Source organism: Camelus bactrianus, chromosome 33 (genome assembly GCF_048773025.1).
Source record: "Camelus bactrianus isolate YW-2024 breed Bactrian camel chromosome 33, ASM4877302v1, whole genome shotgun sequence".
Taxonomy (NCBI): Eukaryota; Metazoa; Chordata; class Mammalia; order Artiodactyla; family Camelidae; genus Camelus; species Camelus bactrianus.
Window position 1 is genome coordinate 19,283,849 of NC_133571.1, and position 16,206 is coordinate 19,300,054.

At 59.2% G+C, this 16,206-nt stretch overlaps 1 protein-coding gene across 2 annotated transcripts in view; it reads right to left on the minus strand.

The window, feature by feature from the left end:
- KIRREL3 (kirre like nephrin family adhesion molecule 3) overlaps positions 1–16,206 on the minus strand; it is a 494,261-nt gene that overhangs the window by 10,538 nt on the left and 467,517 nt on the right. Inside the window, exons 9-15 of one of the 2 annotated variants that reach the window (XM_045521700.2) lie at positions 13,617–13,765; positions 12,154–12,281; positions 11,154–11,280; positions 7,378–7,478; positions 5,285–5,483; positions 3,800–3,835; positions 464–571 (exon numbers count right to left, since the gene is read on the minus strand). In XM_045521700.2, the coding sequence (XP_045377656.1) occupies positions 464–571; positions 3,800–3,835; positions 5,285–5,483; positions 7,378–7,478; positions 11,154–11,280; positions 12,154–12,281; positions 13,617–13,765 (848 nt within the window). The remainder of the gene's footprint in view (positions 1–463; positions 572–3,799; positions 3,836–5,284; positions 5,484–7,377; positions 7,479–11,153; positions 11,281–12,153; positions 12,282–13,616; positions 13,766–16,206) is intronic. The other variant, XM_010961692.3, reaches the window with a different exon arrangement.

Genomic DNA, 16,206 nt, shown 5'->3' on the forward strand with positions numbered 1-16,206 from the left:
ACTTTATTGCTAATGACTAAAGACCTTTAAAAGTCTGCACAAAGCAATTCCTTGAATTTTTTTTTTTTTCTTTTTCATGTGTGTGGGTGACCTGCTTTTCTGGTTAGACTAGCAGATCTTGGAGGGCAAAGATCACCCCCCTCCCGTCCCCCGGGGCTTCTCCGCATTTCCCGATGGACTGAGCATGCCGTATGTGCTCAATCCAAGGTGCTAGCTGACGGCCCTGCCAGGTGTAGTTCACCTCTGTCCAGCTCAGCATCAGTCCAAGTGCCCACTCTGTACCAGCTGCTGCGCAAAGCACTGCACGTAAAAAGCTCCATCAGACCCCATCCCTGCCCCAGCAGCTCGCAGCACCGGTAGGGCCCCTGCTCGTGGCACTCCTGCTTACTTGCTCTCCGGGGCAGTCTAAGCCTGGCCTTTTTCTCTGTCCCCCTCCCTGAGCTCCCGGGTCTCCCTCCCGTACTTCTCTGGGAGCGGGCACAGCAGAAGGCCACGATGGTTGCCAGAAGGACGAGGAAGGCCACGCCGGCTCCTACAGCCACCCCGATGATGACGGCCATCGGCACAGACTCTGTGGGAGAGAAGCGGGTGCACTGAGGAGGGAGCTGGGACAGCCCACTGTCCCCCCGGATCTCACAGTTCCCTTGGGCACGGCCCCTGCCAAGCTGGGGCCGGACCGCAGCGCATGGGTGCTCCCGGGAAAGGCCGCGGAGGCCTGGGCAGGAGTCCAACAGGGGTCAGCTCGGGCGGGGCTCGGGGTGGAGGAGAGGGCAGGGGAACTGGGGGACGGGAATGGTGCTGGGGGGAGAGGAGGCAAGCAGACAGGGGGAGGGGATGGGGATGCCGGAGGTGAGAGGCTTGGCTGGTACAGTTTAGCTCTCGGTGGGATTAAACCAGGAGCGTTCCGTCCTGCAGTGGCTGCGGAGTCAGGAGTCCTGGCTTTTCTTTGAAAATTGACCATGGTCACTGCTGCTATTTATTCGTTTGCTTTTCCCTTCTCTTCCCTTCCCCATGTGCTGAGAGGGTGGACACCGACAACCAGCTGTTAGAGAGTTTTCAGGTCTGAGGCAGCCTCTCCCCGGGGCCTGGACATCACAGGCAGTAGCTGCCAGAGGCCAGGTCTTGGGCCGGGGCCGGGGCTGGGGGTGTGGACCACAGCTGCCCCACCTCTTTAAGGAGCGATGCCCAGTCCTGCTCCCCCTAGGCCAGTCCTCTGGGCAGGAATCCCTGCACCCCCCACCCCAGCCAGGCAAACCTTCAGGCTGCTGAGTGTCTGTAGTCTGCCTCCTGCCCTAGCCAAGTAGAGACAGGGTGGAGAGGGTGACATTGGGCTGGGCTGTGGTGGGTGCTTTCCAGACAGTCCTGACACTTCTGTGGCTGCGTAGGGGGCCCGAGCACATGATGTGGGACCCTGAATAGTGCACAGGGGAATAAAAGTAGAAAACGCAGGGGCAGGAAGAGCTTAGGGCTCAGAGTCTAAGCCTCCCGCTGATGGATGGAAACCCTGAAGTCCAGAGAAATCAAGTGACTTGGTTAAGGACACATAGCTGCAGTAAAGCCAGCATAAGTCCAGGTCTGCCCTTATCCGCCCCCTTCATCTTGCCCAGCTCCGTGCACTGCATCACATGGCATCCTCCAAGTCTCACGTGCTCTGCACAGCCCAGGTGCCAGGCTGTCTTCTGAGCAATGCACTTTACCTCTCTTTTCTTATCTGTAAAATGGGGTGCTTGGAGCTTAGATGAGTGAATGCAGGTGAAGGCTGGCACTGAGCCTGGCGCCCAGGCCTAGCCAAGCCTTTGCTCCAGCGTCTGTGTGGGAAGGGGGCCTGTGGCAAACGCAAGGGGAGCAAGGCCCTTTCCGAGGCCCCGCCCCACCCCGCCACGCCGTGTTCTCGGTGTGGGTGATGGGGCATGTCCAGGTATTTGTCTCGGGCTGCGGGTTAGCCTCTGGCCTGTCACTGTGGTTTTCTTTAGAAAGAGGAAGAGAGGTAGAGCCCCACAGAGAGACACTGCTGGGACGAGGGGGCCCCTCCCCGGGAGGAGGGGCTGCCCCATGGTTGGCAGTGTTGGCAGTCACACTGGGGACTTTCCTTCCAGCCCAGGACCTGCACACTGTGCATTCACCATCTGTCTACCGGCGGCTGGGACCCCGTAGGACAGCAGGGGGGATGATGGGGGAGCAGGTGGGTACGGCTGAAAATGGGAGGTGTCTGGGCTGGTGTCAACAGTCAGGAGTGAGAAGAGGTGCTTGGCCTCAGCCAGCCCGCGAGCTTGCTCTGACTGCGAGGTGAGTCTGTCTCTAGGCTTCAGCTCCATCAGGAAAGGAAAGCTGTTGTGGAAGCTCACTGGTTCTATGCTTTAGAATTTTATTAATGTGAGTTGGATTTGGTTTCTCCTATAGACTCCTAGGAATTTTCCTTGGAAAAAGTTAGGTCTTTTCTCAGCTGAGCTCAGAGCCAGAGGATGACAGTGGAACGTTCCTTCACAGGGCCACAGTGTTTCACCTGTGAAACCCGAGTACCAGGAAGTGGCATCTGAGGCGTCTTCTGACTCCGGCATCCTGTGAAGCCAGATTTCCTTAAGTTGTCAACAGCTGAGGGGAGTGGTGGTGGGGCACCATCTTATCTGAAGAACTGCCCTGAGTGGGTGGGTGGGGCAGAGGGAGTCCTGCAGGGGCAGGGGCCCAGGGGCCCAGGGGTGGCACCCCTCTGCAGCCTCCCTGTGTGTGTTTGCTCCTTGCCTGGGTCACCTGTGCAGGCTGCCCCTCTCCCGACAGAGCTCCCCTCGGACGTCCCTGAGAGGGAGTGGAGGAAGGGGCTGCCCTCCGGCTCAGCCTCCTCTCCATCTGAGGAGGTGGGTTGGGTACGAGGAGTCTCAGCCACCAAGGAAGGTGTCAGGGAGCTGAGACGAGTGTGAGCCCATATGAGTGTGCAGACAGGTGAGGTGCAGACAGAGGGTGGCACCAGCTCAGCACCAGGAAGGGCTCTGGGGGGCATCAGGGAGAACACTGCAGGAGTTGACACTGTCACCTCTGTGAGTTTACCTGTGCTCAGATCGGTGCTCTTAAAGGGGACGTGCACCCAAAGGGGAGGGGGCTTGATGACTGGCCCCAGCTCCTTCTGGGCCGGCGTGATGGGAACAAGGGTCTGGCCTGCGATGTCCTGATTCTCTTTTCTGGGTTTCTGCCTGAAGGGTGGGGGCACCTGTCTCCCGTGATGTCCCAAGATACAGCAACTTGACTCAGGGAGCCTGGTCACCCCTTTGCTGCCAGGTGCCTGGGGAGAGAGGCTCTGCCCGGAGGCCTCAGGCTGGTGGTGAAATGACAACTCCATGGGGAATGCAGGAGCGGGGGTTGGGGGGTGGAGCTGGCCAGCACAAAGCATGGGGTTAGCATGCATGGCGCAGGCCACAGCAGGGCTGGGCGGCCCTGGTGTCCTCGAAGCGATGGCCACGCTGGTGGTGATGTTGAGAAGCAGGAGGAATCAGGCAGGGCGAGCTGACCCCAGAGGGGAGGAGCCAGGGCTTCAGAATAGAAGGGATGGGAGAAAGGTGGGGCAGGAGCCAGTGTCCTGGGCTGTGAGGAGCCTGCGGGCGGCGAGACAGGTCTCTGGGGTCCCTAGACCCGTGCTGGTTGGGGACCCTCTCCCTGCTTCTCTGACTGTACTAAACCCTCAAGATGGGGGGTGGGCAGAGAAGTTAGTGGCCTACACCGGCCTCCCTACCCCCATTTTGGGCTCCCTCCCCCACTAGCCCAGCAGTCCCTTCCCCCATCCCGGGGGCTTCTCATGTCTCCTTCCTACCTGCTTCCAGCCCGGCTCCCGACTTCATTTCCGAACCTGTTTGGAAATAAAGGAAGCGTCCACAGCCAGGACCTGGCTGGCCAGGGTGGGGTGGGACCGAGGGGTGGCCATCTGGAGGGGCTGGGGCGGGGGCTCCTTCCTGCATCACGTCTCTGGGACGCCCCACAGATCCAGGCTAGCCAAACTGAACTTGGAGTTCGTTCAGACTGACTTAGAGACTCCAGAGGGGTGGGACCCGAGAGAGGTCACAGCTGAGTGTGGGCGGGGTTCTGAGGAGGTTGGGGTGAGAGCACTAAGCGGAGGGCATGGGAGTGGGGGAGCTGAGGGGGAGACACGGAGGGCAAGCAACAGGGGACCGGGAGGGTTGGGATGATGTGTGGATGATATTATGCAAATTATGTGCAAAGCATTATGCAAAGCAGCACCTTTTAGGGAAGAGGTGTTGGGAGCAATGCGTGATCCACAGGGTAGCACTGAGGTCCCAGCGGCCCAGCTTAGACCACCTGCTCAGCCCAGAATCTCTTCCAGGGCCTGATGGCCTGTGGGTGGGCCTTCATCTTGGAGAGAGTCAGAGACTGCCAGGGCTGCGTCCCCCTGGGTCGGCCTGTCTGCCTGGACTTAACCCCTGCTGGCAGAGGGGCTAGATCTGCAGCCCATCTCAGGATGCAGTGCGCTGCTGGCTGGCTGCTGAGCTTCTCCGGAGCCCCCTCTATTCCTCTGCAAGGCTCTCAGCCCTCTGGTCTAGGCTGAGAACTCGGAGCCAAGACTAGAGTTCTTAGCATCTCCTTTGACCAGGAGCTGGGCGGTCTGCACACGGGGTCACAGCAGGGTGAGCCTTCCTCCTGCCACCTCCTCCCTCCCACCCGGCTGGCAGCCCTGAGCCCCTCTGCCCAGCGCTGCCCTTCTGGTTGGTGTCTCCGTTGTCAGTGCACAGTGGTCCCTGGGTCTCCTGTGTCTCCCAGGGAGCTGCAGACAGTCCGACTGGACAGCTCAGGTGCTACCTCCTAGCTTAGCACAGGCACCCTCGGGGGACTTTTGGGAAACTGGACTGGCTTGTTATCTTAATGGGCTGGGCCAGGTTCCCCAAAATCTGTCTGGTGCGTCGCCGGTGAGGGGCGCTCCTCAGGGATCCCACCCCTGAACTACTGAGGGCCAGAAGCAGGGCCTTTAGGAAATGTGGGGCAGCTCATCCTGGCCATTAGCTCGGCCCCCTCTGTGGTCGCCTTTCCTTGGAATCTGGGTCGATTGCCCAAGGGGCCGCCACCTGAGCAGCTCTCCTCCCCGCTGGCTTCCTGGTGCAGGCCAGTGGCCCTGGCCTCGGGGGAGCTGGGCTGAGGAGGGCCACTCCCGCTGACCAGCCCAGGCTGCAGGCGGGTGGGGAAGGGCCCTGACCCGCCTGTACCCTGTAGGCGCTCTTTCCCCTGAGGACCCTGGAGAACCTGGCCTGGGGTGCTGCCCTCGGCGGGGAGAGGCCGGCGGCCCCACCTTGCTCCTTGAGCCTGATGATCTCCGTGTCGGAGCCAAAGCTGTTCCAGGCGGTGCAGTTGTAGATGGTTTGGAAGTCGGCCCGCACGATGTTGCTGATGGTCAGTGTGGAGATGACGCCCTCCTCGGTGCTGACTGTCTCCACCGTGTAGCGCCCAGACGTCCCCGACTCCAGCACGTTCTCCTTCCAGGACCAGGCCTGTCCGGGTGCGAAGAATTAGGAGGACATCCCGACAGAGCCACCCTGCCAGGTCCACCGGGCCACCTCCCTGCTCCGGGGTGGGCGCTGCCTGGCTCATGGTCATGCTCACTGCCACAGGTCACCCGCATGTGTACAGAAAGGTACATGCACACATCATGGCACGTATGCACACAGCACAGTACACGCACACATCACAGCACTAGTACAGCCCCGCCCCCAACACGGCGCCAACACGTGGACACACAGGTCCACACTCATCACAACACACAGCATACACACAGGCTGGGCCACCTTGGAGGGTATTTTTGTCAACCAGGTGCCTTATGTGTCTCTGTCCTGGAACATTTTCCCAGGCAAGCAGGGGACTCTGGGGCAGCGGTGGGGGCCCCTCCATCAGCAGGCACCCCTGACAGGCAGAGTGGAAGGCCAGCCCCAGAGTGACTGAGTCTGGTCTGTTTGTACAAACGTATGTTCCCAGGGTTGCATTTGTGAGACTCTTTATCTTGGTTTACAAGGATGACCGTTTAACCTTCCTCAGGGCCGTTTCCCGTGCACAGTAAGCGCCCAACCCCACCCTGGCTGCAGTGTTTGTGGGATCTGGGCAACACGGCCCATGCTGCGGGAGGTGGGGGTGGCTGAGCCGGGAGCCGCTTCCCGGACCCGACCATTCTTGGTTGTGCGGGACTGTCCTGGGTCTATAGGATGTTGGGCTGCATGCTGCAGTGTCTCCAGGCATTGCCAAATGTCCCCCGGGGGCAGGGCCGCCCCAGTTGAGAACCGCTTGCCTCGAGTTCCATCTCCGTGAAGAGGGAGACTGTGTGAACACGCTCAGGAGTGAGTGGGATTCTACAACAGGCACGTGTTACACTTACAATTAAAAAAAAATTGAGGAGCGAAGGGAACGGGGAGGCGTAGGTACTAGTTCTACGCGTGAATTCTTGCCATTTTTGTGTGACTCAGACAGTGAATGAACCGAACGTCTGAGGAAGGGTGTTAACACAATGATGCTCTTACAACATCTTAACTTCAGGGTGACATCGGATTTGTTGGGCGTATGCCCCCACGCCCTCCTTGGCGCTGCCAAGCCCTGTGAACTTGACCCGGGGGCAGTCTTCTGGGAGGACTGCCTGGGCACTGAGTCTCACTAACAACATCCCACCCCCCACCCCCACAGTGCTGGGAGATGCTTGCCTCCCTCGGTTTCCGTGCCCTGGTTTCCACCAGTTTCAGCTGGACTTGGATGGAGGACCCTTGCTTTTACAAACGCAAATACCCGGGCGGGCAGTGAGGGGACCAGGTTTGAGTACTGCAGGCAGCCTGGGCTGCCCTGCGGGGATGAGGGTTTTGAAGACGGGAGGGAGAATGGAGGGATGTCTTTAGAGGGAAAACTCAATAAACGGGGCAGCGTTCTCTGTGGACATCAAAGCAGAGGAGGCCGATAGAGGGCTCCGGGAGGTGCAGAAAGGGCTTTGCCAACTGCAAACTGCACCTTGTCCACGATTTGGCCGAAGGCTGGCCTTGGACCCAGGAGAGGGAACACATTGTTTATTGTTTCCTTCTGCTGCCCTCACTGGCCCATCTGCCTCCAGGATGCAGAATGTGGTTGGAACGGTTCACGTTGGTGCACAGCTGAGGGCCAGAGTGGAGTCAAACACACCTGCAGGCAAGGAGCACAGCCTGCCCGGAGACAGGAGGCTGCCTGTGATTTTCGTCTTCATGATGCCTTTCCAAGAGACACAAGGCAGGAATAATTTTCCCCACCGAGGAAAGGCAACGCAGAGGTGTCACTGACCAGCCTGGGGGTCGCACAGCTGCGGGCAGAGATGAACCGCCAGGCTGCCCAACGCACTTGCCGTGGCCCTCGCCCCCCTGCCCTCCCTGGAGCACTCACAATGCGGTCGGGTGGCGGCGTGCTCCGGATGAAGCACTTGATCTGGCCTTTCTCCCCGTGCAGGGCATGCTGGGTCTGCGTGCTGGAGATGATGGGGGGTCCTGTTGGGGAGACAACGGCTCATCAGAGGCCCTGGCTGGGCCCCTCTTGGCAGATTCAGAAGTTTATACCTTCTTTAACTCATTCAGCAAACATTTACTGAAGGCCTATACCTGCAAGGTGATGGGCGAGCAGGGGACTCAGAGATAAACGAGGCCTTCTGTCATAAACCTCTCAAGGGATCTGAGTAAGCACTTCTAAGTCCGACACCCAGAGACGTAAATAACTAATAAAAGGTGGTGAGGTGAGCTGTGTAGACGAAGCGCTAACCGATTTTAGAGGGGAGAGAATAACCTACCTGGCAGGTGGGGAACGCTTTAGGAAGGAGGTGGTAAGCCTGAGAAGGGAGTTGGGGAAATGTCAGGAAGCATTTAATGTCACCTCTGCTACCTTATTGTCACCTCTGTGGGAGCCGGCAGTTCAATTTCAAACTATTCCATCATATTTCCAGTAGAGGGCACGTTTGCCCTACAAACTGGCATCCTTGGCAGGCCTGGCAAACCGGACAGGAAGAGAAATAAAAGATGTTCTTCCACCTGGTGGGGAATCACCCTGCCTAGATGGACTGGGCTGGGCACACTGGGGGCCTTCATCTCACAGGTGTCTCAGGAGATGCCTTAGCTCATCCCTGGCCTGCCTGCACATACATATGCGGACACCCAGGTGGGACCATGTCTCCAAAGCTGACCCCGACTTTATCCCACCCAGCCCAGGCTTGGGTGCGTGTGTCTGTCATGTTTATGGATGTCTCTGGGAACACCTGGCTCATCTACGGCGTTGGACAGCCCGGAGGGCCCACCAGGAATCCAGCAGGGCTCCCTGTCCAGTTCTGCCTGTTATCTAACCCAAGTCTCTCCTGCGTGATGCCCACCTGGCAGTGAGGGCGGGTGGAGGAGCCGCTGGTTCCTGGCTGGGCTGGGCGGTTGAAGCAAGGGGTCTAGAGGTAGAGACCCTTGTGCCCCCTTCCTGATCCCTGGGGTAAAACTGGGGGCTTAGGTGGCAGGAAACAGGAAAGGGAGCTAGAGCAAGGGACCTGGAGGACAGGCAGATTTATGCTGGGAACAAAACAAAAATCACTGCAAACATAATTGCTGTTTATTAGCCAGTTTAATTAAAACAGATTTGCATTTCTATGAGTAGCTCTCAGCCAAGGGGAAAAAGGTACTGGGAGACACTCAGGTGACTCCTATTGAGTTAAGGCTGTCACATGGCTTGGAGCTGGGTGAGGCAGGTGTGGGGGACCCTCAAGATAGGGCTTCCACCCTCAGAGGGCTTTAAGAGTTCCTCTCTTTGACCCAAAGCCAGGAAGGCTTGATGCTTTAGGAACTTGGATGGGGCTCTGTTTTGCTGCTAGGCTGAAAGTGATGATACCATAAAACCTTTTCCCCTTCACTTCCCAGGAGCTAGGATTTCCCTGGGGGGTTCTTAGCTGTTCTAAAAGCAATCAGGCAAATACATTCTTTTTTAAAAGTCTTCTCGAAAGAAAACGGAAATCAGGATAAGGGTAGATGGGGTTGGGGGAACCAGAGGGCAGCAGTAATATGGTCTGTCCATCTCCCACTCCCTGCAGATCCCAGGTTTGAGCCAAATCAGTTCAGATCTGTGCCAGTTTATTCCCCAGAGGGCAGCGGCCAGCAGTCATCCACCGGCTGGGATGTGTTTTGATGAGAACCTCATCTCATTCTGGATCCTTTCATAGGTCGATCCCTTCAGCCTCGTCCAGGCCCTGCCCAAAGGGCTTTACCATCCCTCCATCTGGTACAGCTACAGACAAGTCCACTCCCAAGTCCACTCCGGTGTGAGGCCGGCAGGTTCCCCTCTGGGCCACTCAATCCATCCCCCTGCCTCAGGGCGAGATGACCCTCATTCAGCAGAAACAAGCAAACAGCTTCCTTGCTTCACTCTAATCTCCTGAGTGTTTCTCTTCCTGGTAGCCTAGGGGAGCTTGTACCGGAAGGGTTGGAGGCTGAGGAAGGGGTTGGAGAGATGGACCCTGGAGGGTGCACATTAAACCCTGGACAGACACTGGGGCTCAGGCCTCGGTGTCCCATCCAAGAGGAATATCCCTCTGAGGCGTGTGTTCCTTCCTTGGGAAACTGCTTTGAATCTATTGAGAAATGCCTGAAATTCTGCAGTGACAACGGAATGTCAGTCTCTCCTTTATCCACAATGTTTTCCCCAGAAACGAGGATGCTCGTTTAAAAGCTTCAAGCATGGGGACACCGGGAGCCTTGTGTGAGTCTGAGGGTCTGCAGCCCGCGGTCACGGGCCAGCACGACTCCCAGTGCCCTCCGGGAGCGGGCAGCGGGGGAGGCTGCTGATTTCACCGGGGCCTGGCTCCTGAGCTGCGTGTCAGACACCGGAGCCGGCAGGAAAAGGCTGCAGCCTGGTTGCCATGGATATATGGAGGCGCGATCAGATGCTGTTATTTTTAGCCCTGCAGTGCCAATTTATTGGTGGTGTCCTGGGGACACGTAGGAAAGGCAAGAAGGCTTCCCAAGTCAGGGTTCTGCCCGGGGCAGACGGCTGTGGGGTCCGAGTAGCATTGCCCCCACTCTGGGGTTGCCGTGACTCTTGTGGAGGGGCGGGGAGGAAAGGGAAGAGATGAGAGGGGCTGGCTAGCGGGGCCAGCAGAGGGGGTGGCTGAGGGAACACCAAGCTGGATTTGGCTTCTAGCAGAGGGGAAATAGGTGAGGCTGTCCGTGGGCAGCTTCCTGGGCTGAGATAAAGGCACCTAGGCTGATTTCTGGACCTTAGCTCAGCCCCTCCCTAAGGCCCTGATCTGGGTCCAGACACAGAGGCCCTGCAGACGTGGGTCTGTGGTTTGGTTCCTGCTGGGGCTCAGAGCCTCGGGGGCTTTGATAGGAGACAGACTACTTGGCAGCAGGGAGCTCGCAAGGAAACTGAAACCTAGCTGAGGGAGGACGTTGGGAAACTCGGAGGGAGCCGCCTTAGCCTCCTCCCCGTCTCAGACCAGCGGCCCAAACACGCAACACCACAGGGACATGGCATTTCCATCCTGGTGCCACAGCCTCCTTGGGTCTGATCTGAGCTAGGACTCAGCTTCTCTGTGACCTTCAGCATCCCATCCTCCAGGCCCCGTGCCCTAAATGTCCCTGTAACTGTCACCCGCTAACTCACACTGCGTTCTTGGAGAGAGGTGGCGATGCTCTCCTGTGAGAATGACTTTATTATGTGTAATGAGACACGTTCATTGCCCTCAGGGGACCCCCTGAACTTGGTCTCGTGGGGACAGTGGCAGGTTTTCCCCACTGAGCGGCTCTAATTCAATAGGAAGAGGCAGACTAGGAGTCACAGAGATGTCCCCTTACATTTCCCACCAGGGCCAAGGTCAAGGTCAAAAGATGGATGTGGATTTGATGTTGGCTGCCCAGTGACCCTCTGACCCTTTTCTCCTGGCCAGGAAATGAATTTATCAGCCACCATTCTTAGGGCTGAGATCCCTCAGAAGGGACACAGAGGAGGGAGGTGACCAGAAAACCACTCAGGTCCTCCCTTACCTTGGGGCTGGGCCCGCACATGGACTGGATGAGGTGGACATAATTACTATGGACCAACGTCAGCCCCTTGGGGCAATGCCTGGGACCAGGATGACTTAGGTGCCTCTTGGCGCCTCACCCCGCCCCGTGCCTGCCCTGGCATGAGTAGGGTCTTACCATTGACAGTCAGGGTCACCTCTCGCTCCCCGGCCCCAACTCGGGGCACCACGGCTCGACACACGTACTTCCCTGCATCCTCCTGGCGGACGGTTTTGAGGGTCAGGGTCTTCTCGTTGCTCAGGACCTAGGAGAAGTGGGGAGGGTCAGGCAATGAGAGTAGGACTCTCTCTCAGAACCAGCAGGAGGGGCTGTGAGGCAGGCCCAGTGGTAGGGGACGTGGCCTCCAGCTGGGTGAGCTGTCCCGGGGAGCCCACAGCACGGAGGACCCTGTGTGGCTGAAGATGCTCCGACCCAGAGGCAGCCCTCAGGGGTGGGTGTTTGGGGGAGAGAAGAGTGTGGGCGGAGGCGGGGGCTCCCTGGCTGGGCCCCCGGAGGCTTTCTCGTCCAGGGGGGCTGCCGACCAGCCTGCACCAGGTTGGCCTCGGGTGAAGCCACCCCACAGCTGAGCTTCTCTGAGGGCCTGGACCTGTCTTTCCCTTTTGGATGTGGTTTGGGGGGATGAAAACAAACAGGCTTTGGCATTATCTGCTCCGAGTGGAATCCCGGCCTCAGCGGTGCCTCCTTGTGCGGCTGTGGGCGTTAGTGATCCTGTCTGATGCCCCTTCCCGTGACGGGGCAGTGATGCCCACCGTGCAGTACAAGGAGGAGCACAGGAAGAAAGCAGAGCTTAACCCCAAAGCTGAAAGGCAGCAACTATTTGGGGGAAGTTGAAAAGCCTTTCTAGTGACTTTTCACCCCCAGTGTCTTGGGGACCACCTGCTTTTTTAAAAGGTTCGTGATAGGGCAAAACTGCAGTAGCTGGATGTGTGTAGCATCAAGGTGGGTACGTGTGGGTGCCTGGGGTGCCCTCTTCTCTTTCTGGGTCCTTCCTTCAGCTGACACTGGAATCTGACGCCCCCAGTCTAAGAGTGAGAGGGGCCCTGGGAGGCAGTTCCCTCCGGGTTTGCGGCCCCCCCAACCATGCAGGGCTCTTGGGGGGGCTAAGCCACAGACTCACCACGCCAGAGCCCCGCTTCATCCAGACGATGGTCAGGGACGGGTTGCCTGTCCAGGCGCAGCTGAAGACGGCGTCAGAGCCCAGATCCACGAGCAGGGACTGGGGCTCCGTGGTCATCCTGGGGCCGACTGTGATGGGAGGGAGGAGGAGACAGGGCTCTGGTGGGCCAGGAGCTCTGGGGACCCTCCTGGCTGCTGCCTCCCTTCCCTCATCCTGGAGGGGAGATGGCGGGGGAGCATGGGTGCCACCTGGACCCACTGCAGCCCTTTCCCCGACATGTCAGTCCGCTCCCTTCTGGGCCTGGGTCTGGGAGTGGGGACTTGGGAAGTAAGGAAGAGGCCCCTCTTTCCCCAAGCCCAGCCTCTCTCAGGTCCACCAGGGGAGTAGGCGGCACCAGCCCCAGAGAAGGCTGCTCTGGCCCCATTTCTGCCTGGATTTGGCCCTGGGCTCTCCCATCCTCTTCCCTCTGTCCTAGCCCCAGGAAGCTCCCCTACCCCAGAGTGTGGGCAGAGGGTCCTTCCTCCTGTCTCAGAAACCTTGGGTCTTGGAATCTCTGTGTGTCTGCCTTCAGGTCAACTGCCCACCTCTGGCAGGCCTCAGCCTTGTGACCTGGAGTCGAGGTACCCGTGCACCTGGCTCAGCTCCCTGGGCCCTCCCAGGTCCTGCGAGGGGCTCTGAGATAAGGAGTCGGGGAGGCCAGGCCTCCTCCGAGGTACTCTCAGATCATCCTCCCCTCCAGTCCCACCAGCCTCTTTTCAACTCACTGAAGCAGGGGCGCCCCTGCTAAGTGCAGGTTAGTGGAGGCCCCCCCACCGCCTTCCCCCTACACTTGCCCCAACTGGCACCCCTGCAGACCGAGGCGTGGTCCCCAGAGTGGGTGCAGCAGTGGGATTTCAGGGGCAGTGACGGCAGGGTGTGCAGGGAGCTGCTCCCTGGGAGCAGGAGGCGTGACACCAGGGCCAGGAGACCCAGACTAGTCCCTTGGTCCGAGAAGGGAGTAGCAGCGCTTCCCACTGAGCCGCCGGGGGCGGCGGGCGGGCGGGCGCACAGGCTGTGAAAGTGCTGGTAGACCCGGGAAGGGCAGTAGGCTAGCCGAGGCTTCATGCTGTGAACAGCGACCTCGGCTCCCTGCCAGGCCACCAGGGGGGAGGGGGATGTCCGTGAGCCCCTAAGAGGAGGAAGACCCCACCTCATTCTCACTCTGCCACCTCCTCGTCACGTGACCTTGGGCCTCCATCCCCTCATCTGGGGACTAGGGGTAAGAATTCCAGCCTCCCTGGGTGATTATGAGGCTCAAGATAAACACGGAACAGCACACGGGGAAGCTTTTCATAAAATGCATGGCACTGTGAGCTGGTGAGGCTTTGTCATCGTGCAACGAGTCCACGACAGCCCCTCCGGCTGTGAGCAGAGACCACACAGTGCCCGCTGGCCTGTGAAAGCCCCTAGACGGCAACACTCACAGTAGACGTCGACCGTGCGGCTGATGTTGGTGCTGCCCAGGGCGTTGGTCACCTCGCAGGAGACGGGCTCTGAGAAGTACGTGTAGTCCACGGTGGTCCGGTACACCTCCCCCGAGGCCTCCTTGATGATCTGGCCCCGCTTGGCCCACCTGCAACACACGCATCCCCGGCTGTTGTGGGCCTCCAGCGGCAAGGGCATCCCTCCCGCCTGGGGACGGGCTTCTGTCTGGGAGCTGCAGGCACCCATCCCACAGGGACCGAGGCCTGGGGACAGGCGGTGGGGGCAGGCCCCCAGGGGTCCCTCAGGGGAAATCTCCACAGAGGGGTTCCTTCCAGGGCTAGGGGAGGGGTCGGTGGTGGAGGCGGTGGGCTCCGGTCCACGGGTCACCAGGCTGTCAGTGGCACTTAACAAGAGGGTTACTCTGGAGGGAGGTGGGTTGTCTCATCAGTGGGTCAGTCCACCTGGCTGGCCAGGCGATGGGTAACCCCACAGTCAGTCCCCAGACAGCTTGGCCATCCTGCTCTGAGCTCTCTTGGGGGCCCTGTCCTGGGCCACTTTGGAAAAGAAGGAGGCCAAGTCCGTGACTGAAGAGGCCATGGTCTAATGGTGTGTGTGCATCCACGTGTGCACTCCTGCACAAGCACACACGCCTGTGCACACAAGGGGCTCAGGAGGCTTAATTTCCCGACAAGGTGAGAACCTGATGGAGAGATATTAGCAGTGGTTCCGACTGCCCCTCCCTTCCCCTTGGCCAGCTCTCAAGGCTCCCCTGTCCTGACTCTTGTCCCCAGGGTGGGACACCTCGTGGTGCCCCCTCTCCCTGAAAGCCCTTGCAGCCTCCGTCCTGGGGATGGTACCTGCCCTGCCAGGCCTCTGCCTCCTACCCTTCTCCCCTCCTCGGAGGCCTGGGCTCCAGCAGCCCTGGTTTGGTCGGGGGCGGGGGGGGGGGCGGGAAGACGGCTGTGCAGACTCTTTTCATTGGTCGATTGATACTACCAGAGGGGAGAGACTGGTAGGCCAGCAGGCCTTGGGCCTGCCCTGGGGCGGTGATCACTGCATTGGACCAGTGACAGCAGCCTACCTCTGTGGGGCTGTGCGCCCCAGGGGTGTGTGTGCCTATGTGTGTGAGGCTGGGGCTTTCCTTATAGACACCCAAGGAGACAGAACTCGTGGCTTTCCCTGGTTTAATCCTATGGTGGACAACACACTTTAAAAAAATCACACAGCTGCCAGCCGGCTCTTCTTACTGTGGTTCAAGCATATTTTGGAGTGTATGTCTTGATCAGAGCTGGGCTCCACAGCATTACTCTGGGACCAGGGCTCCCTGTAACCACATCCTCAGAGCCTCTCCTGGTGCCTCAGAGGCCGGTCTCCTGCCCTTCCCTCACTAGCTCCTGCCTAGCCCACCCATCTGGCCCCGAGAGGCGGCCGTCTCCTGGCATCACACAGAGAACCAGGCTGGCACCGTGTGGTCATTATCTCCAATTACTATTGGGTAGTTATTAAGAAGACGATTAATAATAACAATTACAGTTTAACAACAGAGCAAACCGTAGCTCCCCGAGAGCTGAAGGAGCTTCCCAACAAGCCATTATGAGTTATTTATGAATCATTTCAATCTCTAACTTTAATGTAATGACCAGACTTAATAGTCAGGCACAGCTCCTGCCTGAGGCAGATGAGTTCAGTCCCAGACAGGGTCCATCCACCCTGCTGCAGTCAGGGGTCAGGTGGTGGGATGCGGGGGAGGCCGGGCAGCTGGCTGCGCTGGGAGGAGGCAGGCCCCTGGTCCTGGCTGCGCACAGCCCCGGATGCTGGGGCAGGGATTGGCTTGGCCCGGGTGACTGGGCTCTGACGGACAGTCCTTTTCTGTTACTGGGGGCTCCTGGGGAAGAGGGGGTTTTCTCCCCAGCAGGAGGGCCCCGAGGAGCTCAGAACTGCCTGAAGCCCAGTGCTCCAGGCCACACTGATCTCCTCTTCCCAGACCAGCCTGGCCTCCCCTCTCAGAGCCAAGAAGGGAGACATGAGGGGATGCTGGGCGGCTGTGGGGAATGAGGCTCTGAGCCCTGCCCTCTGTGCAGCTGCCGCTCGCGGCTCCCAGGGCCCGACCCCACCTGAGAGGCGGGCAGAGAACAGGAGGAGTTCTTACACTGTCCTCTCGCAGGGCTACAGTAAGCTGGCTTGGGGTTGAGCCTTTGGGGTGTGCCCCACGAGTCCCCTGCTCACATCTAACTCTGCTAGTCCTTCTCTTCCCCATCTTTCTTCCCCTCCCTCCCCAACCAAACCCCCCTCACAGGGATTCCTTCCAGAAGCTCAGATCACTCACGGAAGCAGCTGGCCACCTGATCAAGGGTGAGCCAGGGAGCAAGTCCTGCCCCTCTCCTGCGTCCCCTCCCATCCCCTCTCCTAGCTCCCATCTCCTCTCCTCTCCTCTCTTCTGCCTTTTGGCTTTGCTCCTCCTCCTCTTTCCTCCTGTCCCTTCAGCCTCCCACCGCCACCTGCCCCGCTGCCACCCCTGGTGCTTTCACCGCCTCTCCCAGCCCCTCGGAACAGAAGTCAGGTTAAGCCATTTCCAATCGATGCCTGGGC